This window comes from Trachypithecus francoisi, unplaced genomic scaffold, assembly GCF_009764315.1.
Source record: "Trachypithecus francoisi isolate TF-2019V2 unplaced genomic scaffold, Tfra_2.0 Lachesis_group7, whole genome shotgun sequence".
Lineage (NCBI taxonomy): Eukaryota > Metazoa > Chordata > Mammalia > Primates > Cercopithecidae > Trachypithecus > Trachypithecus francoisi.
In genome coordinates, this window is record NW_022681472.1 from 98,411,313 (window position 1) to 98,436,878 (window position 25,566).

The window sequence follows — 25,566 nt, forward strand, 5'->3', positions numbered from 1 at the left end:
TGGGCTGTTTCCAAACTAGGTTATTATGAATCATGCCACAATAAATATCTTTTCCATATTTAGGGCCGACAGGAGAGACCCCCAGATGTGGAATGACGTCTCACCAAATGCCGGCCCCAGGTCATGCCCACAGAGACACCTGCAGCAGCGCACAGATGGCAGGACCACCTCGGCCTCTGTAGGAGCGGGCAGGTGGGTTCCTGATCCTAAACTCACACTTTAATCCGACATCTTTGATTTCTAGCATGGAGGTAGGTGGTCAAGAGCATAGCTCTCAAGTCAGGGGCTGTGGACTTGACCCCTCACTCTGGAACTCTGGGACCTTTGCCTCAGTTTTCCCAGGTGTGAAATGGTGATGCTGACAGGGCTTACCCCACAGGGTTGCCAAGAACCAGAGCCTTAATACGTGACGTCGTAAGCACAGTGCTGGATCCTACTGTGTGGCCATGTCAGCTCGCCCCGTGTCTGGTGTTAGTGAGATCAGAGCTCGCCCCACGTCTGGTGTTAGTGAGATGAGGACTTGCCCCGCGTGCTGCTAATCTTAGTGAGATTGGTGAGAGCAGAGCTCACCCCACATCTGGTGTTAGTGAGATCAGAGCTCGCCCCGCATGCTGGTGTTAGTGGGATCAGAGCTCGCCCCACGTGCTGGTGTTAGTGGGATCAGAGCTCGCCCCGCGTGCTGGTGTTAGTGGGATCAGAGCTCGCCCCGCGTGCTGGTGTTAGTGGGATCAGAGCTCGCCCCGCGTGGTGGTGTTAGTGGGATCAGAGCTCGCCCCGCGTGCTGGTGATAGTGGGATCAGAGCTCGCCCCGCGTGCTGGTGATAGTGGGATCAGAGCTCGCCCCGCGTGCTGGTGTTAGTGGGATCAGAGCTCGCCCCGCGTGCTGGTGATAGTGGGATCAGAGCTCGCCCCGCGTGCTCGTGTTAGTGGGATCAGAGCTCGCCCCGCGTGCTGGTGTTAGTGGGATCAAGGCTTGCCCCGCGTGCTGGTTTTCTTAGCGAGATCAGATATTGGTTCACACATGTAATGGGGGCCATGCAAGCTGACGGCCTCGGATACCTCTCCAAGGAAAAGATGAGAGAGCTGGCTTCAACAAAATCAGCATGGAAAACAACAAGAAAAAATACGTTTGCTGGGCCAGATGCAGTGACTCACACCTGTAATCCCAGTGCTTTGGGAGGCCGAGGCAGGAGGATCACTTGAGGCCAGGAGTTCAAGACCTGTTTGGGTGACAGAGCAAGACCCTGTCTCAAAATAAAAGATACATTTTTTAAATCCACTTGGAAATTTTTTTTAACGTTTATGGTTATGAGAAAAATCGCACAACCAAACCAAAACCAGTCTGCCATCTTTTTTGCCCCCATCATTTGGCACAGACAGATGAACTCATGACATCACCGCAAGACCAAGAACTGAAGCCAGAGGCTATCTAGGCTGTCCTCTGCTTTGGTGTCTTGTTTAAATGAAGCTCATATTCCAGGAAGAGAAAACCTACATGACCCAGGTCAAAGAAAAACATAATGAAAGTTATAAGACACTTAAAACTCAATGATCATACAACTTAACAGAGCACCTGGGGGCAGCAGAATCCAAGGGCAGTGTCCAACCCTGTGTGCTTCTGTTGCTGTTAGGAGAGGAGCTGGAAGTCAGGAGGGAAGCACCCAGTGTAACAGTTAGAAAAACAAAGGCCCAGGCCGGGTGCAGTGGCTCATGCCTGTAATCCCAGCACTTTGGGAGGCCAAGACAGGCAGATCACCTGAGGACAGGAGTTCAAGACAAGCCATGGCTAACATGGTGGAACCCCGTTTCTACTGAAAATACAAAAAAAATTAGCCAGGTGTGGTGGCGTGCGCCTGTATTCATAGCTACTTGGGAGGCTGAGGCAGGAGAATTGCTTGAACCTGGGAGGCAGAGGTCGCAGTGAGCCAAGAGGGCGCCATTGCACTCCAGCCTGGGCAACAAGAGTGAAACTCTGTCTCAAAAAAATAAATAAGTAAATAAAGCCACTTATTAATACAACTAATGGAAAGAGACACCATCGAGAGGACAAAAGAGCTAAGAGGTGAATCTTTGAAAGGCCGGGCGCGGCGGCTCAGCCTGTCATCCCAGCACTGTGGGAGGCCGAGGCAGGTGGATCACGAGGTCAGGAGTTCAAGACCATCCTGACCAACATGGTGAAACCCCGTCTCTACTGAAAATACAAAAAAACTAGCCGGGCTTGATGGCGGGCGCCTGTAGTCCCAGCTACTTGGGAGGCTGAGGCAGGAGAATGGTGGGAACCTGGGAGGCGGAGCTTGCAGTGAGCTGAGATCGCACCACTCACTCCAGCCTGGGCGACAGAGCGAGACTCCACCTCAAAAAAATAAAAATAAAAAAAAAAGAATGGGTTCTTTGAAAGGACTATTAAAATTGACATTCTCTGGCAGAATAACTAAGAAAAAAGGAGCAAATCAACCATTAGGAACAAGAAGGGAAGACAGTGCAGCCACATCCAATGCTGGAAAGGTGAGAAAAGCCCGTGCTCACAAAAAGAACTCCACCGAAACGGCTCGACCGTCAAGAGGAAAGTCACGCGGCAGCCCAGCTCGAGGAGACACGCACACAGAGTCCGTAGCCATGACAGAGATTGTGTGGATGATTCTCAGTCTTGCCAAAGAACGCCAAGTCCAGGTGCTTTGCACGTGACTTCAAGAAACAGCTCCAGTTTTACCCAGACTTGGAGACAAACAGGAAACACACCGTATGTTATTTTCTGAAGCGAGTATAATCTGGATATCAAAATTACAGTTCAGTGCCACTCATACACATATACATGAAAAAAGGTACTAAGCACTTGCAGGCCAGGCGCGGTGGCTCACGCCTGTCATCCCAGCACACTGGGAGGCCAAGGTGGGAGGATCGATTGAGCTCAGGAGTTTAAGACAGCCTGGGCAACATAGTGAGATTTCATTTTGGTCCCATGTGCTCGGGAGGCTGAGGCAGGAGGATCAGTTGAGCCCGGGAGGTTGACACTTCAGTGAACTGGGATTGCACCACTGCATTCTGTTCTGCAGATGTGAGCAGGAGTGATGGGCGCCTCTTCTAGGCCTGGCCTCCTGAAATCTTCCCTGTGACCATCCACTGTCCTCCCTTCTTGTGACTGAAAGAGAAGGACTCAGAGATGGCAGAGCCACACACCAAGGGAAGGAGCCGTGTCCTGGAGTCGCCCTCGGGAGAGCCTCAAGACCCTGTTGTGGTGTGAGCAAGAAGGGGAGGCCTCCCAAGTGAGACGCTGAGATTCGGAGGTTCTTCATTATCCCAGCCACCGTTACTTACCCTGACCACTGTAGCAACAAATGACAAACGTTCAGAATATGTGTAGCAGTCATAGGAACCAGGATTTTTAAAGACAAATATCTAAATAGAAAAATGGCCTAAAACAGGAGCTCAAGACCAGCCTGAATAATGCAGCGAGACTCCATCTCTAGAAAAAAGAAAAATTGGCCGGGTGTGGTGGCTCAAGCCTGTAATCCCAGCACTTTGGGAGGCCGAGATGGGCGGATCACGAGGTCAAGAGATCGAGACCATCCTGGCTAACATGGTGAAACCCCGTTTCTACTAAAAAAATACAAAAAAACTAGCCGGGCGATGTGGCGGGCCCCTGTACTCCCAGTTACTCGGGAGGCTGAGGCAGGAGAATGGTGTAAACCCGGGAGGCGGAGCTTGCAGTGAGCCGACATCGCGCCACTGGACTCCAGCCTGGGCGACAGAGCAAGAGTCTGTCTCAAAAAAAAAAGAAAAGAAAAAAGAAAAATGGGCAAAAGTCACAGAAGAAAAAACATCCATGGCTCATAAATACCTGAAAACATGCTCAATCTCATTGAAAATCAGGGAACACAAGTTAAAACAACAAAGAGATGCAATTTTGTGCCCCACAGCGTGGGAAAGACGGCCACGTCTGATTCTGATCCTTGCACGGGACGGGCGGGAGTCCTCTGCTGCTGTGGCACTGGGCGGCAGCACAGTCTGGAGAGCAAGCAGCCTGGCGTTTTCTGGCAAAGGCGAAGATGTGCGTTCCTGCTGCCCCAGGAGCCACTGTTTACTTCCCCGTGAGAAACGTGTGTGCGCAGCCAGAGACAACAACATTCACAGCGTGCACTGTCAGGAAAGCCGGAAAGAACCCAAATGCCTGTCGGTAGCAAAGCGGGTAAATCATGGTCTGTTGGTCAAGGGAAGCTGTTAGCGCAGTGACTGCACAGCCAGCCAGGACCACGTCAGCACCTGTGCGTGTCAGATACAACGCTGAGCAGAGAATGTAAGGCACAGAAGACACACGGTTCTATTTTAACTACCGCGAAGTTCAAAACCAAGCAAAACTAAACTGTGTTGTTTGGGGACACAGGTGGTCGAACTGCAGAGAAAAGCAAAAGCATGGTTCACAGGGAACTCAGGAGAGAGGGGCAGGCACAGGGCATGGGTCCCTGGGTGGCATCTCACTCTGAAACCGGATGGAGGGTGAGTGGGTATTTGCTCTAGCACGGTTTAAAGGATCATGTCATATACACTCAGCTTACACATCTGACACCCTCCCACCTTCCTTAACGTTTTTAGAAAACAGGCGGCACTTCCTCATGAACCTGGTGCCATCCAGCCCTGGGGTGCACGGGTTAACACCCACTTCCACACCCCCCACTGATCTCGAGGCCCCCCGCCCCCAGCCCTGGCCTCCATCGCCCACAGGTGCCTGTTTCCACTCAACCCAAGCCATTCTCTTGCTTTCATAGTGTGGTCTTTACCAACAGAGGAACCAGGTAATAACCGCACTTCCTATGTACCCAGAAGATATTTCTTGTCCTTTTCAGGCTGGTAGAGCAGATCACCCCCAAAGCAGGAAGTTCCAGATCAGAATGCATAAGCAGCAACCTCAAAACTAACAAAAAAGATTCGCACATTCCTCAGTTCAGAGGAGGAGCAGAGATTAAGAAAAGGAAAAGAAAAGTGCTCGGAAGAGAAGAAAAGGAACCTCCTTCTGTGCAGCAGGCTCGTGGCCCAGGGAGGGCAGTGTGCAGCAGGGTATGTGCAGGGAAGCACCCTCTGAAATGCCTAGAAATAGCTCCCAGGCTTTCTTTTTTGTTGTTGTTTTTTTTGAGACAGAGTCTCGCTCTGTCACCCAGGCTGTAGTGCAGTGGCCGGATCTCAGCTCACTGCAAGCTCCGCCTCCCGGGTTCACACCATTCTCCTGCCTCAGCCTCCCATGTAGCTGGGACCACAGGTGCCCGCCACCACGCCCGGCTAATTTTTTTAATGTATTTTTAGTAGAGACGGGGTTTCACCGTGTTAGCCAGGATGGTCTTGATCTCCTGACCTCGCGATCCGCCCGTCTCAGCCTCCCAAAGTGCTGGGATTACAGGCGTGAGCCACCGCGCCCGGCCTAGCTCCCAGGCTTTCACTTGGCTCCCAAACATCTTCAGAGGTCAAAACCATCACAGTGGGCAACTTGACACCAGTGACCCCAGTGTTCACTGTCCTCAGGCCACTGCAGAGCCATCCTAGTGGGGCAGTGGGTGCGGGGCACGGGCTCCTGACTCCAGTGAGGCCACGAGGGGAGTCCCAGGAATCAGCCTAATGTTCAGAACCTTCCTGGCATCTCAGAAGTGTACTGGGGGAGACATGAGGACCCTTCAGCCAAGTGTCAGCGTTCTCATTGCAGGAGAACATCAAAGCCACAACCCAGAAACTTCTCAGGAGCATGGCGCACCCACACCAGCCCCGGGCTCCACCTGGACAGCACCTCCTGGGCCGCCCTGACCGGCAGACACCATCCTCCCAGCCTCTCTTGGCCACCCTGACCAGCGGGCACCACCCTCCCAGCCTCACGCGGCCACCCCGACCAGCAGGCACCATCCTTTCAGCCTTGCTCGGCCTCCCAGACCAGAGGGTAGCCCTGACCAGCAGGCACCATCCTCCCAACCCCACTCACCTGCCCTGACCAGCGGGCACCAGCCTCACTTGGCCAGCCGAGCTCTGTGGGCCTCAGAGTGCAGAGGACCTCAAATGCTGTGACTTTGCTCTGCTGCAGGGACGTGCCATGGAGTGTCGCTTGTGCAAGCATTTTGTGAGCTATGCCAGCATCTGTCCCCACAGGCCGTGTCCCTGAGCCATTTCTCAGGAGAGCAGGAAGTGAGCAGGGGAGGGACGCTGCCAGCCAGCCCTGGGACCAGAGGTCTGGGCATGCAGCCAGCCAGCCCTCCTCATCTGGGCCTCTGTTTCCTCTTCGACACGGGGAAGCAGGGAGGGGCCGATCAGTGACTGAGGCTTGTTGGCTCTGGTGGGGGGTGGGGTCCGCCTGCGTTTCTGGAGAGCCCATGGACCCCGGAGTGTACCCGGACTTCATTCCCAGTGACCTCTCCTATTGGTCCCCATTTGAGGCACTGAGATGTGACCGTTTCTTTCCTGTGAATGAGCTGACATCAAAACATGCTGCAGAGGAAGATAGGCCTTGGGGGCAGCGTCCTGCGCCTCTGCACCAGGAGAAAGACCGTGTCCCCAGGGGAGACTCAGAGCTGAGGTGGTGGCGGGCAGGGCTCCTGTGGAGCTGGGGCAGGGCAGGGTGTCTCTGAGGTCAGTGAGGAACAGCTGAGCCCAGGGATGTGGGAAGGATGGGGTACACGCTGGGATGGGGCCGGCAGGGAGCCTCGTGCTTACAGAGCCTGGTGTTGGTTTCCTCCGCGAACCCAGCCACACGGTCAGGGAGCTCGGGCCAAGCAGACGGCCCCCACCTTGACAGAATCGCAGGGTCATGCGTGGCAGTGGGAGCGACCTCACAGCCAAGACCGGGTCTAACGCTGCTGTCCCACAGTCACCCCTGCAGGCGGCTCAGGGCAGGGCTCCGGCCTGATGGGGGTTCCTGGACACGCCTCTGACCTGGCAGCCCCTACCCACACCCCTGCACCCCTGCATCTTCCATGCCTCTCGCCCTGGGGCCCAGGTTCAGGTTTATGGGGAGTGCAGCACCGTGCTCCCATGGCCACCGCTCAGGCGAGTGGATTCAGCCAGGGTTTTCAGTGTTTGCACCTCTGTCCCCGTGTGCCTGTTTCCTGGTGAGGCTGGACACCTGGCATGTCCGAACACTCTCATTCCCCAGGCTGGGCACCTGGCATGTCCGAACACTCTCATTCCCCAGGCTGGGCACCTGGCATGTCCGAACACTCTCATTCCCCAGGCTGGGCACCTGGCATGTCCGAACACTCTCATTCCCCAGGCTGGGCACCTGGCATGTCCGAACACTCTCATTCCCCAGGCTGGGCACCTGGCATGTCCGAACACTCTCATTCCCCGGGCACGCATGTGCAGCCGCCGCCACCCGTGTACTACGGCGCTGACCCCTCCTGTAATAGCTGTGGTCTTGGCCTGTCGTGTTGGGGCAGATGTCCCCTTTCCCACTCTTACTTTCTGTTGTCCAAAACTTTAACTGTCCTGCCAGCCAAAGCTGTTGAGCATGACTCTGAGACCATCCATCCTTGGTAAGTGTCCTGTGCATCTGGGATAAGCGTCTGTTTTCAGCTGCGCTTCCTGTGACTTGCTCTGCGTGTGTCTTCCTCGGTCCGCGTGGGCCGCTGCGCTGGTTCCCAGCCTGCCCGACATGCTCGCTGCGACGCCTCCCTTCCCTGCTGCTTGCTGGCTTCTGTGTTCTCTGCAGTAAACATTGATTTCTGACTCGAGTGCTGTCTTCATTGATCTCTCTGCACTCTGGGATGCAGTCAGTGCCCCCCACGAAGGCTACCAGCTGCCTCCCAGGGAACAGTGCAGGCACCGCTTCCCAGGACCGCAGGAGCCTGGCTGGTCGCTGCCTCTAATGGGTCTCCCCAAGACCACTCCCCATTAGCCAGACTCAACAGGAGACTGACACATAAATGAGAAAGGTGTTCACTAACTCATGATGGGAGCAACCCTTTGCAGCGCGGAAATGTCCTCACACCTTTCTGGGCCCGGATACCTGGGAAGCTGAGGGTTCATTCGGTGGCCTAGTGCCTGTACTCAGGATGCCCCAGAGGAGGCCCCGGGAGTCCTGAACACCTTCTCCAGGCCCTCTGAGTTCCAAACAGCACTCGCTTTTGCCCAGTCCTCTGTTCCCTGGCTTGCACCTCCTTCGGTAGGGCAGTTGCTCTCAACCGGGGCACTTCTGCCCCCGGGGACCACTCAGCAATGTCCGGGACGGTGTTGGCAGTCACAGCTGGGTGGGGGTACCACCGGAATCTGGTGTGCAGAGGCCGGGATGTGTGGGGGTCCTGCCCAGATACCAGAGATGCTGCAGGTGAGAGATACAGATTTAGACCCTGTGACGACGACGGAAAGGACAGAAAAGGTGGCTCTCAAGGCCCCAGGGAACAGCCCAGAGATGCCTGGGGTTCCAGAAACTAGAAAGGCATGGAGCGGTCACTCCTGCAGGAACAAGCCTCTGCGGTGGCTGGAGATGTGGGGACGGGTCATGTCTTCACATACTTGACCAGAACCCTCCCAGCTGTCCCTCCCCCGCAAACAAGCCAGCAAGGCGACACGGTGGCTGGTGCTAGCGAGAGGCAAGTGTACTCGACTGCCTTTCTGCACTCTTGAGGACAACACCCAGAGTGGCCCCGTCTCTGTCCCACCAGCCCAGGCCTAAAGCTTCCTCATCATCCGCATCCCGGCTTGGGACTCAGGCAGCCTTCTGCCAGCTGTGCTGCGTGCAGGGACTGCAGCCACTGACCCCCTCTCCCTTCTGTGCTGCTCTGCTCTACCCCACAGCCCCAGGGAGACCTTCAGTGTGTGTCAGCTCTCCTGCCTCCCTCCCTGCAGATGCCTGTGCCCCCCAGTGCCCTGAGAATGACGTCCAAGCCCCCAGTGGAGGTGTCAAGGCTGTTCAGTCTGTCCCTCCCCGTCCTGTTCTGTCCTCCCCTTGCTCACCACACTCCCCTGCCTGGTCTTCCAAACTCGAACCCCAGGCGACTCCTTCAAGCATCAGACCTCTGCCCCTGCACCCCTCCCACCTCTCTGTTATGGGCTGGCCCCTCCCTTCTGCTGCCTCCCCTCCCTTCCTTCCTGCTCCCACCCCCATCTCTCTCTGATGCTGCCCCTTAGAGAAGCCTCTTGGACCTTAAGCCTGGTCACTCCTTTAAGCCCCTCGTCTCCAGGTGTGGTCTAAGAAGTGCTCTCAGCCCCTCTACTCCAGTGGCTCGGGGGCTCTGACCAGCCCTCCTGCCCAGGAAGCTTTGAACTTTCCCACAGGGACCCCTAGAGACAAGGGCACTGCCTGTCCAGATGGCACCCTCACCCCAACCCCAGCAGCACTGGCTGGAGCAGGCCAGGCCTGTGTGGGTATCTGAATGGGCACTGAATTTCCTGATCTCAACAAAGGAAGCCCATGGAGGCCTTTTCTAATCCACAGCCCAAGGGGACAAATCAAGACAACAGGCCTGGGGGGCTGTGGGCCGACTCCCACGCCTTAGGACCAGGGGCTCTGGGGCTGTTTGGGCTCGAACCCCAAACTCCGCCTCCCAGCATAAGGAACACCAGCTCATTGTTTACAGTGAATACCCAGCAAAACCCTGCTCGAGGCAAGGAGTGGGGACCTGCTGCTCCAACAGACCAGGCTGGCTGCTGGCTCCCAGCTCATTAAATCAGCAACCCTTGTACTGCCTGCAAAGCCCTGGTGGGGGAAGGGGATTCTTCCACTCTGATTACACCCGTTCCCTTCTCCCTTCACTCCTGTGAGCTGGCCAGGCTGAGGACCGGTCCAAGGAGCCTGGGAAGTAAGACGCTCCACGGCTTCTCAAAGGTCAGCCGACATGGACGGTAGCTTCGGTGACTCAGCCTCCCGTGATGCGCTGGATGCATGGGGAGCTGGTGACAACAGCCTGTGTGTGTGACAACGTCAAGAACTACATACAAAGACACAGCTGTCCCCCAAAATGAGTCTGCACAGCCCGGTGCAATGCGGCTGCAGCCTGTCATCGAGTCGATTGCATGGTCATCTGCCGCTCTCCTGATGTAGGTTCTGTGTTTGTCCATTTTGCACTGCTATAAAGGAATACCTGAGGCTGGGTAAGTTGGCAGGTGCCTGTAGTTGCAGCTACTTGGGAGGCCGAGGCAGGAGAATGGCATGAACCAGGGAGGCAGAGCTTGCAGTGAGCCGAGATCGCACCACTGCAATCCAGCCTGGGCGACAGAGTGAAACTCCATCTCAAAAAAAAAAAAAAAGAAAGAAAAGGTGCTGGGTGCGATGACTCATGCCTGTAATCCCAGCACTTTGGGAAGCTGAGGCGGGTGGATCACCTGAGGTCAGGAGTTCAAGACCAGCCTGGCCAATATGGCGAAACCCCGTCTCTACTAAAAATACAAAATTAGCTGGCTGTGGGGTGCACGCCTGTGATCCCACCTACCTGGGAGGCTGAGGCAGGAGAATCGCTTAAACCTGGGAGGCAGAGATTGCGATGAGCTGAGATTGCGCCAATTGCCCTCCAGCCTGGGCGACAAGAGCGGAAACTCCATCTCAAAAGTAAATAAGAAAGAAAAGAGGTTTGTTTGACTCACGGTTCAGATCACGGTTCGGAGGGTGCTGCTGTCCCTGGTCATACTATAAAGAAGAGGCTTCTGGGGAGGGCTTAGGAAGCTTTTACTCACAGCAGAAGGCAAAGTGGGAGCCGGCGCATCTGTCACATGCTAAGAGCCTGAGCAAGAGAGGGGCGGAGGCGCCAGGCTCTTTTTAACAGCCAACTCTCCTGTGAACTAATGGACCCAGAACTCACTCATCACCAAGGGGAGGGCACCAAGCCACTCATGAGTAATCCCCCGCATGACCCAGACACCTCCCAGGTCCCACCGCCACCATCGGGCTACATTTCCACGAGATGTGCAGGGGGCTCACCTCCAAACAGTATCAGATATAGTACTAGTTCTTCTTTTTCTTTTCTTTTCTTTATTTTTTTTTTTGAGACAGTCTTGCTCTGTCGACCAGGCTGGAGTGCGGTCTCAGCTCACTGCAACCTCCGCCTCCTGGGTTCAAGCAATTCTCCTGCCTCAGCCTGCCAAGTAGCTAGGATTACAGGTGCCCGCCACCGTGTCCGGGTAGTTTTTTGTATTTTTAGTAGAGACGGGGTTTTACCATGTTGACCAGGCTGGTTTTCAACTCCTGACCTGGAGTGATCCACCCACCTCAGCCTCCCAAAGTGCTGGGATTACAGGTGTGAGCCACTGCACCCAGCCAGATATACTAGTTCTATAGGATGGTCCAGGTTGGGGCACAGATTTTTGCATGAACATTAGTTTTCACCCAAGAGTGACACGCTCAGTCACATGGTAGATTTACTTATAACTTTTTTTTTTTTTCCGAGATAGAGTTTTTGCTCTTGTTGCCCAGGCTGGAGTGCAATGGCGTGATCTTGGCTCACTGCAACCTCCGCCTCCCAGGTTCAAGCGATTCTCTTGCCTCAGTCTCCCGAATAGCTGGGATTACAGGCGCCCGCCACCACACCTGGCTAATTTTGTATTAGCCAGAGGTGGGGGAGAGACGGGGTTTCTCCCTGTTGGTTAGGCTGGTCCCGACCTCTGGTCATCCGCCCGCCTCAGTCTCCCAAAGTGCTGGGATTACAGGCGTGATCTACCGCGCCCAGCCCTACTTACAACTTTTTTAAAAACTGCCAAGCCCATTTCCAGAATGGCAGCACCACTTTGCCTTACCACTGGCGATGTCCCAAGCTGCTCCGCGGCCTCAGTGATACTTGGCACTTGTTAGTAGTTTTTACCTGAGCCACCTGGCAAGTGTGCAGTGGCACCCACCGCGATGCTGGCCAGCCCTTCCTTGACAGCCATCCCTTTCCGAGCCTATTGCCATCCCTGTGCCCTCTTCGGTCAAATGTCTGTTGTGGCTCTTGCCAATTTTCTAACTGGAATGTTTGTTTTTTTACGGTGGAGTTTAGAGATTTTTATATATTATCGGCCTGGGAGCTCCTTCTCCACCCACACAACCCTGAACGTCCACTCTGGCACCAGGCAGCTGCTGCCCATCTGGCTCCCCGCCCTCTGTTCCGCGCGCCCCTCCAGCTCGGGGGTCCCCTCGCCTCGGCTCTCTGCACCCCTGCTCAAAAGGGTCAAAGAACCCTCCCCCGGCCGTTTGTTTATCCCAGAGAGTGACAGTTTTATATTTTCGGGTCGTAAACAGAACTGAGGGAGAAACTGGCTGAACAAGAGGAAAATGAGGAAGGAGTCCATGAAGGGGCTTTGGGGAACCTGTATTATCCTCCTTGGGCTCCGGGGAGGCCCCTGGAAATCAGGCAGAATCGAGGGCGCTGGGACCCCCGCGAGGGGAGCGGGAGGTCGGGCGTCTTGCAGCGGTTCCCGGCGGCCGGTGGCCATCGCTGCGGACACATCCCGAGGAGAGAACCCAAGAGGGCGGCGGGGTGGACTCGCAAGCTGAACGTGGAAGCGACTCCAGCCGAGAACCCCGGGGCCTGGAGTGCACGGAGGCGGCGGGGAGCGTGGGGACGGCGCCGTCAGCTCCCGAAGCCCGGCCGTGGGCGCGCGGGCGAAGGCCTGGCCCCCGTCGGGAAGGAAGCTCCGAGGCGCCGGCTTCTGCGCCCCACGCAGCGCCGCTCCCAGCGCCCGGGCACTTTGCAGGCGCGGGCGGGATCCGGGCCAGCGTGAACGCGAAAGCCACGCGCGGGCGCAGCCCACGAGGGGAGGAGCAGGGCGGGGAAAGGCCTCCTCTTGCATCCCGGCCCCGCCCCCACTTGGCCACCGAGGCGTGCAGTCCTCCCGAGGCCCAGAGCGTCCCGGAAGTGCGGCCGGCTGGGCGGAGTGGGGCGGGCTGGGCACTTCCGTCCGGCGCGCGGCGGCCTCCTCCCGCTCGGAAGGTGAGTGGGTGCGGGCGGCGGCGGTGGTGGCGGCGGCTCCTGGCGCCTGGGACCAGCCCAGTCCGAGCTCGTGCGCCGTCCTCCGCGGTGCAGCCCTGCCCAGCCGGGCCGTGCGGCCCCTGCAGCCGCCGCTCGCCGTGACCTTGGCCTCGGGCCAGGTCCGGGGAGCAGGGTGGGCTCCTGGGGGTCGCGGGGCCGCAGCGGACCGCCCCGCCCAGTGGCCCTGGCGATCGCGGGTGTCCGTTAGCAGGGCGCCTTTCCCAAGCACCCGGTGACGGCCGCTCACCCCCACTCTGCAGATGGGAAACTGAGGCCCGGAGGTCCCGCCGCTCGGGAGCGTGGAGCCGCCGGACCCCAGCGCCGCACCGCCGGGCAGACGCTCTCTGTGCCGAGCTCCCGGCGATCGGGTCCGCTCCCACGGGCTGGTAACAGAGGGGCAGAGGATGCTTCCCCCGAGCCACTGGCAGGAGTGCCCCTCCCCCTTCAGCCTGGCGCTCAAGAGTTTGTGTTTCCCTGAGGGTGAAGGGGCGTCCACTCTGTGACGGCCGCCTCCACTCAATCCTGGGGGTCACGCCAGGGTCGGGGTGATCTAGTAGCCATTTTACCAGATGTCCCCAGTAAGTTGACTAACTTGAGATGTGACTCCGAGGTGGAGGACCTGCACCCAGTGGCCACTTACCTGGCGACCTGACCTTTCCCATCATTAGTGGACGGAGGCTGGCCCAGAAGGCCGGGCACTGGGGTGGTGGCCGTGTGGGAGCTGCCTCTCCCACTTTCTCGAAGTAGGCACTGCTGTCCTTATATCTGAATCTCCGTTAACTTTTGTCTATTCTTCCCGTTCCTATCTTCACTCCCTGCCCCAGATTAGGAGTTCCTACTCTATCACAGTATGAAAGAAAAGTCACTTCTCACATTGGACTCACACCATTTTTGCAAAGCAAACTAAGAAGTATCTTGGAGCCCTGAGTGAGTCTCCCAGCGCTGCGGCAGGGCTGGACTAGGGGATTCCAGCCTGCAGCCTCTGACGGTTCTGTAGGGTCTGAGGAAGAGGGTTCCCCTCTCTGGAAATGCCTCTCTTTTGCTGTTCAGGAAAAGCCTTGTTAAGATTTTCTCCAAAACACTCGTGCGCCAGCAGGCATGGTTCGGTTTTCAGCCTTCCCACAGGGCCAGCAGCTGAGGTTTTTCTGGAAGACTCTCTATGCTTTTCTCTGGGGGAGGGATGATGCCACGGGTTGGAGGGAGATGCCAGAGCCTCCGCTGGGACAGGAGCTTTGCTTCAGCCTCCACAGGTGTCTGCTGTGCTGGCCAGGTGGTCGCTACTTCCTAAGCGCTCCTTCCGAAGCATTACTCCTTTTGTTGTTGGAGACAGTCCTGCTCTCTCACCCAGGCTGGAGTGCAGAGGCTGACCTCAGCTCACTCTGCCTCCCGGGTTCAAGTGATTCTCCCGCCTCAGCCTCCCAAGTAGCTGGGATTACAGGCGCCCACCACTGCACCCAGCTAGTTTTTGTATTTTTAGTAGAGATGGGGTTTTACCATATTGGCCAGGCTGGTCTCAAACTCCTGACCTGGTGATCTACCCGCCTCGGCCTCCCAAAGTGCTGGGATGACAGGCGTGAGCCACCGCGCCCGGCCACTCAAAGCGTTAATCCTTACTGAATAAACGTGCCAGGTCCCCTGACTGCTTCACCCCAGGCCTTATGTGTCCCTGTGGGTTCACCCTCCATCCTTGCTCCTCCTGGAGTGGATAAATCTCCGTCTCCCCTTGGGGAGCTGGCATGTGGCCTCCTCCTGCACCGTCCCCCCCACATTCCTCTCAATCGCCTCATCTGCCATGGTTTTCATTTTCCCCAGGTCCCAGGTGTGACACCTTCAGCAGGTCTCAGGGAAGATGGCAGCCCTAGGGGACGTTCAGAAGTCCCCTTCTGCCCCGTCCCCTGTCAGTCTCTCATCACCGGGGACACCTGGAGCCCAGCACCACGAGCCTCAGCTTCACCTCCATGGGCATCAACATGGTACTCACCCAGCCCGCTGTGCACCCTCCACCCAGCATCCCCTGCCCCCACGTCCCCTGCCCCGTCTCCTCCTGACCTGCCACCCTGGCTGACTGAGGCACCTCCAGACACCTGTGTGCAGCTCCTTCAGCAGCTGGGGTTCCCGCACCCTCAGGCCAGGGGCTGGGCGCGGGTTGGGTTGGGAGAGCAGTGGTTGAGGCTGGGGCCAAGCCTGAGCTCTGGCTCCCTGGGGACGGTTCCCCACATTGTTTCTTTCCTGAGTTGTGGTATAGGAGGGAAAGTGGCCTCAAAATCTGCGTCCAGCGTGACCAGGAGCAAGGCGTGGCCCCTCTGGGTGTTTGTCATTCAGGAAGACCAGGAGCAAGGCGTGGCCCCTCTGAGTGTTTGCCATTCAGGAAGTGCAGCAGCCAGAGTCCTTGCCACGCTGGTTTGGGTGTGGTCCCCAGACCCACAGGGACAGAGGGCCGGCCTTGCTCCACCCCAATGGTATGGCCTCGTGGTCACATGGCAGGCCCTGGGAGTTGAGGTGTGGGGGGGTCCCAGCCCCGTGGTGCCCCAGGCTCTGCTCCCTCTCGGAGGTCAGGGATCCTGAGGCTCCATCTCTGCTGGGTGTTCACAGGAGGCCTGGCCTCACGGCCCTCGCGGCCCAACCCAGCACATGAGCTGCTGACAGCAGGGGCAAGGCCCCACATAGGTCAAGCCTGGAGAGCCTGTGTCTGGCCCAGGAATGGCGCGACCTGGCACAGGGTTCTCCCTCTTGGGGAGTCAGCATCCTGGTGGCTGAAGGGACCACTGAGGCTTGTGGTGAGCAGCTGCACTGCATGGGGCCCTCAGGTGGGCACTCAGATGGGGACAGAGAGGCCAGGGGCTTCCCCAACGAGCCAGGACCAGGGTGAGTTAGAGGAGCAGGGAGCCTGCAGCCCTGCCATCTCCACTGCTGTGTCCCAAGCAACTCCCCAGGGACTGTGAGGAGGCTGGGAAGGGGGGCCTGTGGGCTGCCTGTCCTGGTGGGCCTGGCCAGGGGCTGCCTGGAAGGATCCCAAGCCCCCACAGCACACACTGTGGCTGGGCTTCCAGTCGATGTCCCAAGGGCTGTGCTCCTCACCCCTTAGTCAGTCAAAATCTCAGGGCCCGCCCTTGCCCTCTCATGTCACCTGTACAATGGCTGAGGTAAGTCCTCCTGTCCTGTTACCATTGGGGACATGGAAGCCCAGAGACAAGGCCAGGAGGCCAGCAGACTCAGGGCACGCCCTGGCACTCCCCCCCCGCCACCCCCCTCCCCGGGCCTGGTGAGGTGTGACTTCTCCAGAGGGATAGTCTTTTTGGGGGAGGGCACAGCCCAGCAGATCATCTTAGCACAGGACACAGGCTGAGGGGGCTGCAGGCCAGGTTCTGCAGGATAAGAAGCTGATGCCCAGGCAGAGGGTGGGCCTGGGGAGCATGGAGGGGCCTCAGGCCAGGCCCCCTGAGCCTGCAGGGTTGCACTACCCCCAGCCCTGTCTCCACCAGCCGTGGGCAGTCAGGCCCAGAAAACCAGGCATGAGTCCCCAGCCCCACAGGCCTGGAAGCCCCCTGGGCACTGAAGCCATGTCCCAGTGCCCTGAAATCTGCAGAGGTTCTGCCCCATGGGAGGAAGTGGGGGCTGCACCAGCAGCTTCTGCCCTCTCCCTGCTGTACCAGAAACAGCATCCAGGGAGGACAGACGAGCTCGGCCCTGAGAACGGCAGGTGTGGCTGCTTTCCCCCAGCAAGAGATTGTGGCAGGAGGAGATTGTGGCTGAGGCACAGTGGGGCCTGGGGGCAGGTAGCCAGAGCCAGATAAGGGGGTGGCCTTCATCCCCTCTTCATGCTGATAGGCCCGGTGTAGAGCAAACAGGGCCAGGCCGCAGCCACGGGCGGCGTCTGTCACAACTTCCGGGCACTGGGTGAAGACGGGGCTGCTTCCGGCGTTTCCAGCTTCCTCTGCTCCTTGGGAATGCCCTGGGGCCGCAGATTCCTAAGCAGAGGCGGCCGAGGTGTTTCTGGAACTTGTCCAGGACTGTCCTGCCAGTTAGGCCAAGCCAGGACTTGGAGCCACAGCCTCCCAACTCCCAGACTGCAATGGGCCAGACCAAGGTTCCCGGGGCCCACCCCAGGCACACGTGGTCACCTCCGGGGCCTCTGGTGGGTGCCGTGCTGGGCATGCTGAGCCCTGGGCTGTGAGGTGTCCGGGAGCAGAGGCGATCCCGAGGAGGAGCTGTTTATCAGTGGGGAGGGTAGTGAGGGGCATGGGGAGCGGCCGGGGAAGGCTCTCCGCGGTGGTTCCTGCAGACGTGAAGCTGGGGCACAGCAAAGGGCTTGGGGCCATGGCCTAGCCCAGGCCTTGCAGAGCAGGGAGACCAGGCAGGTGGGAACAGGACACAGTTCCTCATTTCCGTGGGCCTGGGGGACTGAGGGTCCCCACGCAGCTCCTCAGGGATTGTGTTGTGCCCCAAGGCCACGCCCACCAGAGCCAGCACTGCCTGCACCGGTTCTGGAAGGTTTGCCCAGGGGTTCTGCCGGTGGAGGGGAAGTCTGTGGGCAGGAGGAAGTGAGGGAGGGGAGGCCTGGGACCCTTGGGGGCTTGCAGTCCTGTGGGGGTTACTAAGTGCCCAGGCTGGTGGGGAGGACCCCATGGGCAGGGCAACGGCACCCCGCGACAGGCACAGCATCTTTCCACATGGAGTGCCTGGCCCTGGCACCTGAGATCTGGACTCTAGGTGCCCACTGACCACCCCCCAGCACCTAACTCACCTGGTCCGGGCCCAGGCACACAGCACTTGCTGTGCCATTTTACACACAAAGAAAGGCCCTTCCGGCAAGGAAAGCACCCACCTCCTGCCTGTCCCCAGCCGTGCACAGCCACCTTGCCTCCCGCTGGAAGACCAGCCCCAGCAGGTGGGCAGCCCTGCTGTTTCTCCACTTTGGGCCATACTGTCCCTGTGTCCCAGCACAGCAGTGGGAGGGCACTGGCTGGGGGAGGGGTCAGTGAAACTGAGGCAGGGGTACTTCTGCACAGAGCCAGTGGGATGGGGAGCAGGGTCTGGGTGTCCACCCTGCAGAGACCTGGCACGGCCCGGGCACAGCCAGCAGGTGGCAAGTGACTAAGCTTTGCAGAAATGGCCCGAATGTGGGCAAGTGTCAGGAGCCAGGGTTAGGCAGTGGAGTGACAGTGACCCATACTGTGTGCGGCCCGCACCTGACCCTAGGCCACACCCATCCTCCTCTAGAGAAGGTCCTAGGAAGTGCTTTGCCACATGAATGGGACGGGTTCCCAGGCAGCTGGGGGCCATCCTGAATCCGCTTGTTCCGCAGCAGGGTGGCGACAGTGCACACCACCTGGCATCGTTTGACTCTGAGGGTGTCTCCGAGCACCCGTACAGCTGGCAGCAGCTTTGGCATGCTTCCCATCTTGGTAATGTCACTGGTCCTCTTAAAGTGACAGCCCGGGGAACATCCCGCCTGTCAGTGCCGGGGCGTGGCCCCAGAAACAAAGCTGGAATCAGAGTCACTTTCTTTCTCAAAGTGCTGCAGGTCCCCTCCAGTGGCATCCCAGTGCAGGGCAAAGGTGGCAAGGCTGTCTTGAGAGGTGATGCCCTCACCACCCCTCCGCAGGAGCACAGCGCTGGAGCCTGCCCTGCATTTGGCCATCTGTAGAACAAGCCAGCTCCCCTGGCTGCCAGGGGATGGTGACATGGTGGCCACGAGCTGGGAGTGAGGGTCACAGCCCAGAGAGGCCAGTGCCCCCAGGCCTGTCCCCACGTTGGGGAGTGTATCTGAAAGGCCTAGAGGTGGTTTGGGACCCCCCCACATCCTGCTTTGGGACAGCCAAGCAGTTGGACCCTCGGCTCTCGAGGAAGGGACGTCGCACAGCCGCCCCCACCTGCTGAACCTCCCAGCCCTTCATGTCAGGTCTTCCTCACTCCTCAGCCTGGGCTCAGAAGGTCTCCGAGGGGCCGATGTGAGGGCGGGTGGGCATGTCGGGTGATTGAGCGGCTGGCCAGGCTGGGGAGGTCCGCCCTCCATGGTGGGCCAAGCTGGTCACCTCACTGCAGCCGGGGCAGGCCTGCCTGAGGCTGGGAAGTCCCATGAAAGGCTCACAGACAGGAGCCTCTGCCCACCCCAGCCCTGCATCTTTCTGTGCCCATCGCTGCATTGTCATCGCTGGGGGCACCCAGACTCGGCCTCGCGGGGCAAAGAGACACCCCTGTCCTTGAGTACAGCCCCCAGCCACCCTCCTTGCTGTGGGCAGAGGGCAGGTGAGATCCCCAAAGGGGCCTGGTGCCTCTGCTGGTGTGAGAAGAGCTGACCACTGGCCTTGGGCAGCGGAGCCCGCGCCCCTCCCTCTTGCATCTGTGCTCCCTGAGTGTTAAGGCCATCCCCCCGCCCTGCCCCCACCAAGTCTTGGGTGGAAGGGGGGGGGGTCTTGGTCCTGGGTGCCCAAGCCTGGTGTGCCCAGGGGCAAGGGACTCATGGGTGGGCGCAGCCCATTCCCCAGTCTCCGCCTGAGGAAGCAGGGGGCAGTACATTGGGCCTGCTGGGAACAGCTACCTCTGCTATTTCTGGGTGCTCATCAGGGAAAGCGGAGAGCCCTGGAGGGACAGAAAGGCCTGGGGCCAAGGGAGGGAGGCTTTGTGAGGTACCTGTGTGGGAGCCTGCAGGGCCAGCACTTTGAGAGGCCACTTCAGAGCAGCACTGCAGGACAGCGGGGCAGGGAGGAGGGCTGGCCACAGCCAGCCAAGGTGACAAAGCCGCCTTCAGCAGCAGGAGGGCCACTTCGAAGCTACCCCAGGTTTTGGCTGTGCTTACTGGGCTGAAGGGGATGAGCTCCCAATGCTGGCCCCTGGAGGAGGAGGCTCTTGAACCCAGCTGGGAAGGAAGGTAAAGGGCGTTCGTGGCTAGAGAAGCCCGAGCAGCAGGCCTGCTACTGGGATTGGGAGGGCCAGGAGGTATCCTGTGTCAGGGCCACAGCCCAGGAGCACGTGCAGTCAGAGAGGAGCAGGGGCAGCGGTCCAGAGGGTGGAGGTGAGCCCCAGCCTCCCTGCCCCCCAGGCTCCCCGAGCTCCAGCCCTGAGGTGCTGTCCCAGCCGTCTGACCTGGATCTCCAAGACATAGAGGAGGTGGAGATCGGCAAAGACACCTTCTGGCCCGGTGAGTGAGCAGAACTGGGTTACTGGGTGACCAGAGCTCTGCGTGTGCCAGGCTCCTCAATGCCCACTGCTGTGGCTCCCCCAGTGCTGGCACCACCCCCTTCCTGGGGCCCCTTCTCTTCCCTGGCACCAGCTCAGCTCTGCCCTGTGGCCCCTCCCCCATTCTAATGCCAGTCCAGTCACTGATGCTTCCCGAGGTGGTGACTGCAGCCCATTGCCACCTGCCCCAGTGGCACCATGTGGACTCCTGCCAGCCCCAGCCGGACATAGTGAAGCAGGAACTCCTCCCTCCCCTCCACCTGCCTCAGGCTGGGGCCTCTGGCTCAGAGCACCACTGTCCCCCCAGATCCACCAGAGTTTTCCTGGGTCCCCTCCTACTGCATCCCCTAGATGGCCTCCCCTCAGCCTGACTGGAGCTGTGTCAATCCAGGTCCCCTGCACCTCCCCCGTGAGAAGCCGCCTGGGTTCCTTCCAGGCGATGTTAGTGATACAGCTGGATTTAACAGTGCAGAGCCCTGGCGCACACCTGGGTGGCCCTGGGGTGGGGAGCAGGTGTCTGAGGTCAGGTCCCTGGAAGGAGACCCTGGGCCAGAGATTTGCGTGGGAAGCTCCTGGGGTGGGCATGGGAGCTGGGCGGCAGGGCACTTGCCACTGAGGCCTGATGCGGCGCCATGAGGAGCTGTGCCCATACAGACCACATCCTCGGCCAGGGCTTGAGAGCGCCCTCTGGAGCTTTGGAGTCCCCCAGGTTCTGGGTCCTCACCAGCACTGAGTGCTTTCTCCTGGCTACGGTCTGTCCTGCCACCGTGGCTCCGTGCACTGGCACAGCTGCCGTGGTGACTGTGGATGGTCCCAGCAGCTCGGGGTCACCCTGCAACGCCCCCACCCGTGTCTATGACAGCCCTTCCGGGCACGGCACCCCGAGCCCCTGGCCGCTTGTCTCCCATCCAGTGGGTGCCTGGCCCCTCTGAGCACCGCTGTCCAGCTGTGCTCTCATCCCCGTCCCTCCGTGTCACGGTGGGGGCACGCGGGTACTATCCGCCTCTGCCGTTTCTCATTTCAGACTCCGAGCCCGAGCCGGAGCAGGCTCCACGCTCTCCCGGCTCTCAGGCCCCTGACGAGGGGGCGGGCGGGGCGCTGCGCAGCCTCCTGAGGAGCCGTCCCCGCAGGGCCCGGTGCGGCGCTGGCTTCGGGCCCGAGTCCAGCACGGAGCGGCCGGCAGGCCAGCCTCCTGGGGCCGTTCCCTGCACCCAGCCGCGGGGCGCCTGGCGCGTGACGCTCGTGCCGCAAGCAGCGGCCGGGCCCGAGGGCGCTCCCGAGCGAGCCGCCGAGCTGGGAGTCAACTTCGGTCGGAGCCGGCAGGGCAGCGCACGGGGGGCCAAGCCGCACAGGTGCGAGTCCTGCGGCAAGGGCTTCAAGTACAACTCGCTGCTGCTGAAGCACCAGCGCATCCACACGGGCGAGAAGCCCTACGCCTGCCACGAGTGCGGCAAGCGCTTCCGCGGCTGGTCGGGCTTCATCCAGCACCACCGCATCCACACGGGCGAGAAGCCCTACGAGTGCGGCCAGTGCGGCCGCGCCTTCAGCCACAGCTCGCACTTCACGCAGCACCTGCGCATCCACAACGGCGAGAAGCCCTACAAGTGCGGCGAGTGCGGCCAGGCCTTCAGCCAGAGCTCCAACCTGGTGCGCCACCAGCGGCTGCACACGGGCGAGAAGCCCTACGCCTGCAGCCAGTGCGGCAAGGCCTTCATCTGGAGCTCCGTGCTCATCGAGCACCAGCGCATCCACACTGGCGAGAAGCCCTACGAGTGCGCCGACTGCGGCAAGGCCTTCCGCGGCCGCTCGCACTTCTTTCGGCACCTGCGGACCCACACAGGCGAGAAGCCCTTCGCGTGCGGCGCCTGCGGCAAGGCCTTCGGCCAGAGCTCCCAGCTCATCCAGCACCAGCGGGTGCACTACCGCGAGTAGCCCGGCGGGGGCTCGGGGCGAGGCCTCCTGCCTGCGCCCACGGTGGGCATTGCCCAGCACCGCATGCCATGTGTCCGGAATAAATGCTTTTTGATTGTTGGAAGTGGGAGCCGGCACCTGCCTGGGTGAGGCCTTGGGGCGGCTTCCCATCCCCGAGGACCCGCTGCAGGATGGGGTTGACGGGGCTGCTTCACCAAGACCTGCCACGCAGGGCCACGGGGTCCCTGGGGTCTGGCGGGCGGCCCGAGTGTCCTAGGGGAGGGTCTGAGGCCTGGAGGTGTCCTGACTTGCCCGGAGCCGCGAAGTAGTCAGGACTACCTGACGCTGATACCCCCACAACACGGGGGGCGCGCCCAGAGCAGGGGGTGAGGACAGGGCCGGTCTAGAAGTGCCCACAGGCCTGGCCAGGCTGCCTGTCTGCCACCTGGGCGAGGGGTCTCCAGCAATTCGGTTCCCTTATGTATTTGGGAAGACTGTGCTTCTGTCAAATGCAGCAGGCTTTTCCCCACGTGCCCTCTCAGCTCTGCTGCCTCCTCCCCCTGCCTCCATTCAGCGGGGAGCCTGCTGGGCAGCAGTGGCCCGGGCCTCCTCTGCACCAGCCCCTTGCCCTGGGATGTGGGGGCCCAGGGTGTTAGGGTCTTGACAGGTGTGGGCTGGTACAGCTGGGCCTGCCAGGCCCTTTTCAGAGCTGCTGGGACACTGCTTCTGGGCAGGGGAATCTGGGCCACGAAGCTCTGGGAGAGGTCAGCTGGGGGTGGCCCCAAGTGCTGAGTGCCAGTGATTCTGCCAGCGCCTTCTCCCTGCCCTTTCTTTGCCCTCCGGTACAGCTGGCAGACCCCGGACTCCAGCATGGCTCCTCCGAGGCTTCCCCTCTCCAGATCTCACCTCCCCTCCTGCTGTGACTCGTCCAGAACCCTGGGCCTGGTCCCCAGATGTGCCTGTGGCGGCCTGTGAGGTCACTGTCCTGTCCAAGACGAAGGCTACCGTCCTCGCTTTTTGGCGGTGCCTGCGGAGGCCTGCGCAGCGCGCATCTGATGTCAGCCCCCAGCAAGCCAGTTTTCCAGAGAAGAACCCGGAGGCTTCGAAGTGACCCGTGGCTTGCTCGAGGTCACACGATCAGTGACGGCACCAGATGAATCCCCGAGCTCTCTGACCAGCCATCCACCCAGACCCCTGCTGAGACAACGGGACCTCGTTTCCAACTCGGAAGCCCGGGAACGTGGCTGCCCGGACTGGGAGCCCGCGGCACAGGGCCCTGTGCAACCCCTTGGGGAAGGCGGTCCCAGGCTCCGCCAGCCCCCGCCTCCCTCTCCAGGCCATGCCCTGGGGGCCCTATGGACGCCCCACTCCGCCAGGTGAGAACGAGTTTAGGGGTGCAGGCTGGAGGTCAGTGTGTCTGTCCGAAGTCACTGGGAGGCAGGCGCCTACTTGAGGCGTCCGTGCTGGTGTGCGGTGGCCCTTGGGTTCAGCATTCTCCTTGTTCAGTAACACGCGTGGGCAGCCAGGCCGAGGGACTGGCTCTGCAGGGACCGCCCCGCGCGCCCCCGACTCCCCGGCTGGACTCCCACTCGCTGCGACCGGAGAGAGCCCGGCGGTCCTCCACGCCGTCCTAGACAGTCCCGGAAGTGGCCGCGGCGCCGGGAGGGGCGGGGCCAGGCGCACTCTCCGCAGCCCGCACGAGACTCGAGCAGCGCCAGCTCACGGGAGGCTTCCCGGGGGAGGGAGTGCGGCGCGGCGAGTCCGGCAGGGCTGCTCCTCCGCGCCGAGTCGTAAACCCTCTGCAAGGTCTCTGTGTACCCCCTCGCTGGGCAGGGCCCGCGAGATGGGCTGAAATGGCATTTGCGTCTTTCCCAGTGTCCTCAGCTCCTTCTCCAAGCCCGCGGGCACGGGGCTGATTCTCGAACGTGCCATCTGATCCACTCAGCATTTCCCGGGAACCCCAGAGCGGCCCGGCAGGACCCAGGTGTGGACTTCTAAGGGCATTTTTCTACCTTGTGGTGGCTACCGGGTGTATCAGCGTGTAGTTGAACAGGACATAATATTCCTGAGCCCTCCTGGGACGCCTGCGACCCTGAGCTGTGCTCGGCCTCTTGGTCACGGCCGTCCCCATCCTCCGATTTGCATCACTCGAGCCGCTTGTCCGGGCGGCCGCCCCCAGGGCTGGTTCGGAGCCCTTTCCCACCCCTACCAGCTCTGCCCCGAGAGGAACTTGGACGCAGACCACCGGGAGCATCTCCAGCTCAACGGCCAATCTCCAACCCACACCACCTCCAAACCCACACCACCACTCCTCTCCCTCCTCCGACCCAGGACGTCGATTCTCAGCCTTCGCCCTCTCCCTCCTCCCCGAAGTGACCAGGAATCTTCTTAAAGACCCGATGGTATCTGGAAGCCCAGGTTTGGGATCCGCCAGCCCTGATTCCATACCCCACACTTATCCTTCCTCACGGAGCCCGTTTCTGCCTCTGACAATGGAGGTAGCGCAGCCGGGTCGGCACCGCACATGGTGGTTGCAAGGACGGCATGGGTGGGGTTCTCTGCACAGTGCCAGGCACACAGCAAATCCCCATAAAAAGAGCTCCTGGAAGGGCTCTGCCGACAGTGTGAGTGGATAGTCTTAGCAGAGGACCATCTGAGGCCTGGGTTGGTCACAGCAAATGTGAGGGACCAGGAAAAGGGGTGCATGTGAGTTTTGGAACCCAGGAAATGATCATCTGTATCTGGCACAGTATCTGTTTTTGAGCCCAGAAGGAAATAAAGGCTCTGGAGAGGCTCTGAACCCTAAAGCACTGGACCTGCAGAGAGAGGTCTTCTGAGGCAGCTTCCTGCAGCCCCAGAAAAGGGGAGAGCCAAGTGCTGACCTAATCATGGCCTTGGGGGCAGGTGTGCATGTCTATGGATTAGCAAATAAAGGACCAAAATGAGCTTAAGTTTGGACCCTTTTCAGTTCACAAGGGTTTTTATTTTTACATACATAGATGCAGCATGGTGTATTGGCTAAGGAAGTCGACCTTGGAATTTCAGCCCAATTCTACAGTTAACTGTGAGGTTGGATGAGTTATTAATCTCTGAATCTGTTTCCTGATTAGTAAATGACGCGTCAGGGTTCTCCAGAGAAACAGAACCAATGGTGTGGGGTGGGGGAGGGCAAGAGAAAGAGGGTTATTATCAGGAATGCACTCACAGGGTTAGGGGGGCTGGGCAGTTGCAGTCCCCAGACCTGCAGCCGTCAAGCAGAGGAGCTGATGGTGTGAGTTCCCGTCTGAAAGCCAGCAGGCTTGAGATGCACAAAGAGCTGATGTTTCCATTGAAGTCTGAAGGCAGGAAAAGACCTAGGTCCCAGTTCAGTCAGGCAGGAGGAGATTCCCATGTGGGCCTTGAACTCATTGAATGAGGCCCACCCACATTATGAAGGGCACTCTGCGTCACTCAGTTCACAAATTCAAATGTTAATTTTATCCAAAAACACCCTCATAGACACACTCAGCACACACAGTGCCACTACTTGCTCTCAGATTGCTCTCCAGACTGGGGGAACCAACTGACAAGG

At 59.6% G+C, this 25,566-nt stretch overlaps 2 protein-coding genes across 11 annotated transcripts; one reads left to right on the top strand and one right to left on the bottom strand.

Annotated features, from left to right (window-relative positions):
- Positions 1 to 57: 57 nt before the first annotated feature.
- On the top strand, positions 58 to 24,953 carry GLI4 (GLI family zinc finger 4). Of its 10 annotated transcripts, none has more exons than XM_033203273.1 (5): positions 12,847 to 12,866; positions 14,718 to 14,878; positions 18,211 to 18,310; positions 19,948 to 20,046; positions 21,109 to 24,953. In XM_033203273.1, exons 2-5 carry the CDS (start codon positions 14,864 to 14,866, stop codon positions 22,014 to 22,016), a joined length of 1,122 nt encoding a protein of 373 aa, XP_033059164.1. In that variant the 5' UTR covers positions 12,847 to 12,866; positions 14,718 to 14,863; the 3' UTR covers positions 22,017 to 24,953. The 10 variants fall into 10 exon arrangements, with proteins under 10 accessions (XP_033059162.1, XP_033059159.1, XP_033059161.1 ...); XM_033203263.1 differs by having other exon boundaries at positions 12,850 to 12,866; positions 14,718 to 17,793; positions 18,214 to 19,154; XM_033203264.1 differs by lacking the exon at positions 12,847 to 12,866 and adding an exon at positions 15,498 to 17,793 and having other exon boundaries at positions 14,756 to 14,878; positions 18,211 to 19,154.
- On the bottom strand, positions 8,188 to 13,567 carry LOC117079091 (homeobox protein unc-4 homolog). The gene is made up of 3 exons (XM_033202705.1): positions 13,546 to 13,567; positions 12,244 to 13,427; positions 8,188 to 8,287 (listed from the first exon to the last, which is right to left on the bottom strand). The coding sequence occupies exons 1-3, from the start codon at positions 13,565 to 13,567 to the stop codon at positions 8,207 to 8,209; spliced, it is 1,287 nt and encodes a 428-aa protein (XP_033058596.1). The 3' UTR covers positions 8,188 to 8,206.
- Positions 24,954 to 25,566: the final 613 nt, after the last annotated feature.